Consider the following 8,125-nt stretch of genomic DNA (forward strand, 5'->3'; position numbering starts at 1 on the left):
GAGTAGGTATGTCATTTGTATTCTAGAAAAAGTTTATAAAAAGGTGATTCTAGAACACAAAAACTATAGCGGCAAGTTTCAAAACCTTGTTAAAGTTGTACGCTTGCTACTACTACAAAATTTGGGCACTGTACTAACTAGACCACAGCGGTAATGATTCTAAAATAAAACTTTAATAATTCAAAAAAAAAAATATTAAATAAGAAAATTAATATTCGTTATAAAAAAACAGTGCTAGTGAAGAGTCTTCCTCTCCTACCTTATTTGCTAACCCCTATAACCACTAACTACTAATCCTTATAACCACTAACCCCCTAACCATCAACACATAAACCCCTTAACCTAGGGGTTAGTGGTTAGCAAATAAGGTGGAGGGGGGAAGATTCTTCACTAGCACCAAAAAAAAACATATATATTTATGGATTTTTTTTACCGACCTAGCTTTGAACATGTTATAGTGCTACGTAATACCTAAAACTTTTTATTTTGTTTTTTTGGGTAAGAGCAATAAAGGAAAGACAACATTGAAAAGGTGGGAAGTAATGACAAAAACTTAAAAAATAAAACAGGGTATTTCAGACGAATTACCGCGCAAAATATATTGTAAAAAACATGCGCAAAAAACAACTTCCCAATCTGGCCTATATAAACTTTAAACAAGTTGAACAAAACATACTTACTTATTTAACCATACAACATCAACTAAATACCTCTCCTACTTCTCTCACGCCCTCTTTTTATATACATGGGACTATACAAACAAGACGGAAAATTTTTTCCGCTAGAGGCGGTAATTATTTAAATTAAAAAATACGGAAAAACGTACAAAACAGCACTACAAAGTGTTAATAAGTGTAAAACAAATTAATTAAATAATAAAAATACCTTTCTAAATACATAAAACACTAGTCAGAACATATTTCCAACATTAGGTCGGGTATATACGCTCTTTCGTTGTTTTATTGTCGCCCAGTCTGTGGTGTAGCGGTTTGCGTGCGGTCGTAAACTCTCTTTGTTTCATTTTTCCGGGTTCGAATCCCGCACAGTGGAATACTTTTTTTATATTTTTTTTCATTTTTTTTTGTTTGACGAGTTTGAGGTTAGGAGTTAGGGGTTAGGGGTTAGTGTTAGGGGTTAGTTAGGAGTTAGTGTTAGGGGTTAAGGGTTAGGGGTTTATATGTTATGTGTATAAACCGTGAAACTAACTGCTCCCATAAAATAGAGAAACGAATATGTCATCGCCTCCTAGCGGAAAAAAAATCCGTCTTTTCTGTATAGCTCCATGTTTTTTATATATATACCAATGCCTATAGAAATCATGAAATTATGGGAAGAAGTGATTTGAAAATTTACGCTAGGTGGCAATGACAAATTTGTTTTTCTGTTCTGTGGGAATATTCAAACTTTTACGGTTTTACGGTCGTGTTTTACATCTTCGCTGATCACACAAAAAAGGGAATATACAAGAAAAGAGTGTGTATAAGATACATAAACAAAGTATACAATGAATGAATAAACGAATAAATGAATGTAACTTACTTTATCCTCGCGTGGCCGTAAAACGACAATCGTTATAACACCAGTTTAACACCTCGTGCCAGCTTACCAGTTACCATGTATGTTACTTTGTGGGTGATTTTTTTCGGGAAGGATTTTTTAATTTTTTTTATGTAGGGCTGATAATCTGGACAACTCATTAGTGACCACTGGGTTGGAGCAATTGCCGTAAAGTGTCTTGCCCAAAGACACATACGCCTACAATGGTAACAGCGAGGTAATGGGCCTTGAACCCATTACCTCTTCGAGGTAATGGGCCTTGAACCCATTACCGGCCTTGAACCCATTACCTCTTTGTTACAGGCAGGCGCGCTAACCACTATGCCACGGCGCCGGTTGAACAACACTATATATAAAGCATCAAAGAGAAATGAATTACCGGTTGTAAATATATACCTATGTTTATAACAAACCGTATGAGTATTTACTAAGTTATGTAACTTATATTTGTGTATGATCAGGTATTTGTAAGTTATGTTAGTAGGTAAACCCTCAGAAATAAAAAAATGAGTAGAACGCGCAACTGCCCAAAACCGTGATATATTCTTTTTTCTATTCACGTGACCGCCTACTTCGTCCCCATTTCCCTGGTCTCCAATGTACAAGATATGGCGCATAGTAGTTTTAGAACATTTTAGCTGTTTATTTCAAAGACGACTCCAACTATCCAAGTTTAATAGGCCAGTTTGTTTTTTTTGGAAGGTTAACGTTCACAGTTTACCACTTAGGAAATTTAATTAAAAACCTTCAAACATAACAACTTGTTTTTGGCATTGCGCAGACAAACATGCGACCAATTAACAACATTGTTGTGGATTTGTTTAGGAAAATGTGTATGTTTAAAGTTCTATGTTAGGTCCTTCATCTACATTCTATATTTATTTAACTTCAAGACAATACTAAATTTTTTTTTAAATCCTTATTCCATTGTATTTGTGTGTCATAAAAAGTTCTCAGTTAAATTTTGAATCCACCGAACCAATATAGTCATATAGGTTACATAAATCTAATTTCAAACTGTAATTTCTCCTTGTTTATCAGTCCTAAAACAGTTACTAAAACGGTTAGACTAAACAAATAAGGTATGTGCATTAAATAATTGAAGCAGCACTGATGTTAATTTATACGAATGCATTCAAATTGTAAATCGATTGAATGGCGATTAGTTTAATATTGATTATAAATTATTTAAAAGTGAAAACAAGTTACTACGATTTCTAGCCATTTTAAGCTACTTTCGATTTTATTACTGTTCTAATGAACCATTAGTTCGGAACAAAAGAACAACTGCTCCCCGATGCTTAATAAAGCCATAAACCTAGAACTCAAATCACGTTTCTCAGAACAGTGCTATAGGAATATAGAGCTTTCACAAGACTTAGCTTTCAGTTGCTTTGAAATGAATTTTTCACATGAAATGTTAGATCTTAGTGAAGGTTGTGGGAACGTTAATAAATCGAATAAAGTGAATAATGGTAAGCAACATAGGTTAAAATAAAATAATAGAATAAAATTATATGTTAGAGTAAAACATTCATATTAAGTTTAAATGATTTAAACCCATTGAATGAAATCGTTTTATAGAATATAATATAATATTAAATACTTATAAAACATATCCTGCAAATCAAATAAAAATTCGTGTTAAACGTGAAATATGAAATATTTATTCTACACGCAAATGAACTGTCGTAAGTATATTTCTTTCCAGGATGTAAACACAGTTCTCACCAAACCAAAAAAGTTCATTTTACTCCTCCCCTTTCCCCACAAAGTGATATACAGGAAAGAGCCGTTCACAAATCTGGTCGAACTGCTTTGTTTGTAACGTCTTTCTTGGCAATACTCTTGTCTCTTCTGGGAATCGGAGGGGGCATGAAGTTGTATCAAATGATAACCGATGTAACGTTTCGCACACAATCGTTAGAATATGACATATTGGGTGTTTCGAAAGATGTACAAAGTTTGCCATCATTAACACTGGATGACAAACAGGTTAAGACCATGGCGAAAAAACATGGCGGCTTATTGTTGGATCTGCTAAAAAATACAAATTACCTCAGTGGTAAAACAAGACAACTTTATCTCTGGGCCAATTACTCTGCATGCATAAAGGGAAACGATTTTATTAACGGGTTTGTATGGTTTGTGAACAAAAATTCTCTTTAATATAATAAAAAAATACTTAGAAATTATTGCTACCGTCTTATTCCATACCAACTTGATTTTTGGGAGGCGGAAAACTTTTGTTTTGTTCGAGGTGGACATCTTGCTTTTAGTGACAACGAAGAAACGTGGAATTCGACTTTGTCCTTTTTATGGAAAATTGGATTTAAAGAAAAGGAAATCTGGACCGGTGTATATAAGGTTAGACGTACCTCAATAAATACACATGTATTAGGCATTATATGTAAGCTCTCGGTTCGTTTTTCTATCTTGTAATACAGAATAAATATGACACTGAAAAAAAGCAATACAAACTAGAAATGTTTAAAAATGTCAATTGTACCATCAACATATCGTTTAAGTATAGAAACCAATATTCTATGGCTGTTTAAGATGTATAGTAGGATGGGGTACTAAGATCATTTTGCCCCATACTTAGAAAATCAAATAAAGCACACATGCTACAGTGGGGGAAGATGGAATGTTGCAAAATAGTTTTAAAATCGAAAATATGACAGCTTGTATAGGAGATCACGAATTAGTACTATCATATTTTTATTAATTGACAACAAGTCAAAAATGTATATTAAAACACACAAGGAGTTATTTAGCGTCTCGCACAACAGGTGTAAACTTACTAATTTTAAAATCCACAGCAGGGTATAAGACGAGACGGTTTAGAATCTTGAATATTGGACAGTTTAGAACTAATAAAATATGTTTTTTTTTATTAGAAATGCAAGTAAATACCACGAAATAAAGTTAAACGCTTTGGAAATCACGTTTAAACATTTATTTTTCTTGCCCCACTGCTATAATTTATCTTGCGTTATATTATTGTATGAAATGTGTTGTTGTTTCAACGATAATGGGTATTGTTTAAACATTAATTAATAAATTTTGTATTCTACAAATATAAATGTAAACTTGTAATAACAGAAAATAGATAGTAACTAATAATAAAGTTTACAATTTTTATACAAATTGGGTATTACCGGTATATATATAACTACATGTATGGAATCTTTCGCATTACGCCATCGATAGAGCAGTTGGGCACGAAAAAGAATGTTTAAACTTGATTTTAAAAGCGTATACAGTATTGTTTCGTGTTATTTACGTTTATTCCTATCAATTTTTAACTGACAAAAGATTTTTAACTGTCCCTTCTTGCCCTATTTGTTTTTAAATTTGTAAAATTTCAACTGTTGTGCGAATCGCTGAATAAATTCTCGTGTGTTTTAAAATATATTTTTAAATTGTTATGAATTAATAAAGGAATGATGGTATACTAATTCGTTGTACCACCCTAAATCCGTCATATATTCTGATCTGGAAATACTAGGCAACGTGCTTAAGTGTTCCATCTTTCCCCACTCTACTATATAACTGTTAATTCGTTTTTCTTCAATGCTAAATATGATAATCAAATCATTATAACAAGAACAAACCGATGATTCAGTATATATTGTGGGGTGGGGGGGGGGGGAGATAGGACACCTTTAACACAAAATATCCTGGTCGTGTTTTAAACAATTAACAATGGTCTATGAAAGTCGCGAGGAAAAGATTTTACAATTCTTTAAATGTTCTTTGTATACTATCAAAATGTACGAGAAAATAGAATAAAAAGGTGTCCCATCTTCCCCCATTCTACTATACATTACACAAAAAAAATGAAAAACATGTAATTAAACAAAGCTAAAAATATATTGTACTTTCACTTCGTGATAACAAATACGAATATATATATAGTTGCGTCAAATATGATTAAACACTTCCAAAGGATATTTTAGGTGTTTGGAAATACAGCAACGGTCAAAAAGTGAGTTATGCAAAATGGGCAAGTGGAAACTTATTTGATGACGGGGACGATTGTTCGTTAATGCGTATAGGCTCTTTGTATTCCAGGTAACAAAACATAAAAGCCATTTTTTTACACTTTTTCAGATTTACCATTGATACAAACTTAAGAATACTTTGAACTATTTAAGATATAATAAAAAATCCATGTTCCTAAATACATATCCTTCCCAGTTCTGCAATGTACGATCGGAGATGTACAATGAACCCACACGCGTTTCTTTGTCGTTATAAGTTGCCAACGGATTAGAATGTTTTGCTAAAGGCTTTGTGAATTTTGCAAATATACATAATAACATCCTTTTCATCATATAATAAGGTGGGGGAAGATGGGAAACCTGTTTATTCTATTTTCTCGCCAAATTTGGTAGTAAACAAAAAACAGTGAAAGAATTCCAAAACCGTTCACAACTTCCATATAGACCGTTGTTAGTTGTTTAAAACATGAACTGGATATTTGAATATTATGTCCTAAAGGTGTCCTATCTCCCCCTTACTATATATTAAGCATGTCTTCTTACTTGTTATATTGTCGTGCTTTATTGAGTATTCGTAATATAATTGATAACACCACGTGGGCAAGACTTGATGCGGCTATCAGTGTTGGCGTCAGTGGACTTGGGCAAAACACTAAATGACCAGGATGTTGGATTATCGAAATTTTAAATCGTCAGCCATACACTATCTAAATAAGGGAAAATCTAGTAGTCTTGATTTAGGGATCTTTAAAATAATTTTTATGAAACTGTGGATTTTTTAAGAATTTAAACAAAGAAAAATTAAACAGCAGTTTGGAAATAAACTTATTTATTCAAAGAATTCGTTTTGGTTTTTGTCAATCTGTTGTTAATAAGGTACGTGAGTAGCAGATGGTCCTTATGTATTTGTTGGCAACTATAAATACCGCCCACCTATGAAATATTTGAGTGTTATCAAATCAATAAACTATCTGATTCAACAGGTGTAAAGAATAATAGAGCTGATATATATATATTTTAATTGTGAACTCACGATCAAATTATTACTAATTAACCTCAGGAATTATATATAGTAGAGTGGGCGAAGATTTGAAACCTTTTCATTTAATTTTCTCGTCCTAGTTGTTAGTAAACTAGGAGCATTTAAAGAATTATTAAACCATATTCCCACGACTTTCATGAACTGTTGATGGTTGTTTAAAACACGATAAGAATATTTGAATATTATGTGCTATAAAGGTGACCCGTCAAAAAAATTTATAGCGCATAAAATACAAGCTGTTCAAACATGCTTTGCTACACTATTAATTCGCATCGTGCTAAACAAGTTGATGAAACTGGCCCTACTAGGCAGAAGAAATACTACAATAGTGCATTCTTAACCAATAACTAAATTAGATACAAATTTTTATGCAAAAAATAATAACCCAAACACAAATGTTATCAATTATTAAAGGTTTGACAGCATATGTTTATCGTATCACTATAAACCCTTACATGATGGTTTACTGTTTAAACACTTGATAACATGTCTTAAAGTATCCCATCTTACCCCACCCTTCTATACAATTGCTCTGAGCCAACGGTTAGGTCTGCTCACTCTATACATCGATTAGAAGATACAGTTCTGTGGGGTAGGATTGGACACTTTATCACATAATGTTTAAAATCCTGATCGTGTTTTAAACAATTAACAATGGCTTATTGGGGTCGTAAGGAAACAATTTTATAATTTTTTGACTGCTATTTGTTAAGTACCAAATGGGACAAAAAAGTTGAACGAAAAGGCGTCCCATCATTATACTATATCCTTATAACATATAACACGTTTGCAACTTTCTTGGTAATTGATTTTGTCTGTACTGCTGACAATCCATTATTCAACCAGTTTGTCATGACACCGTAGCAACAATATTCACGGTAGCACGACTTAAGGTCAATATTGTACTTTTATTAATCCGTTTATCTTTTCTTCTCAAAGTTACAATAAACGTGTTCATCCATTAGAGCTATGCTCTCTTGTATTTTTAATAAATGCAACTTACATTCTCTTACAATAACATACTGTAGGCAACCAGTATAATCACTCCAAACTATAGAAGTAGAAAAATACAATGATTGTTTATTACTTGATTTTCAATTTCAAATATATAAGGTTTCAAGAGAAGATATGTTTATCCAAATAATTGGGCAACTTATAGGCTACACCGTTGTACTTGGGTTAGCGATTTTTTAAGTGTTGGGAACTAATAAAATTATGATAGTTATAAAATTGATAATAAAACATTTTTGTGGTTGTTTTTCCACCACCATATGTAGGGTTAGATGGGAGGCTTAAGCACATACTGCCCAATATTAAAAAAAAAACGAAGTATATAAGGGTCTCGGTTGTAGCATGAATTTATATAACCATACCTTTACTGGTTACCAGCAGAAATTTAAACACGCAAAAAGTTCTTTAGCGATTCACACACCAGGTGTAATTTCAGCGATTCGAAAATAGACGGGGTAAGATGGCCGGGGTAAAACCATTGTGTTGTTCAGTATTAAGACAAATATAT

General features: G+C 32.5%; 1 protein-coding gene across 1 annotated transcript; it reads left to right on the forward strand.

Moving 5' to 3' along the window:
• Positions 1–1,835: 1,835 nt before the first annotated feature.
• LOC100184035 lies at positions 1,836–6,159 on the forward strand. Its single transcript, XM_002120545.4, has 5 exons — positions 1,836–3,032; positions 3,269–3,692; positions 3,747–3,924; positions 5,510–5,634; positions 5,761–6,159. The coding sequence occupies exons 1-5, from the start codon at positions 2,855–2,857 to the stop codon at positions 5,834–5,836; spliced, it is 981 nt and encodes a 326-aa protein (XP_002120581.4). The 5' UTR covers positions 1,836–2,854; the 3' UTR covers positions 5,837–6,159.
• Positions 6,160–8,125: the final 1,966 nt, after the last annotated feature.

This window comes from Ciona intestinalis, chromosome 3, assembly GCF_000224145.3.
Source record: "Ciona intestinalis chromosome 3, KH, whole genome shotgun sequence".
In the NCBI taxonomy this organism is placed as follows: Eukaryota; Metazoa; Chordata; class Ascidiacea; order Phlebobranchia; family Cionidae; genus Ciona; species Ciona intestinalis.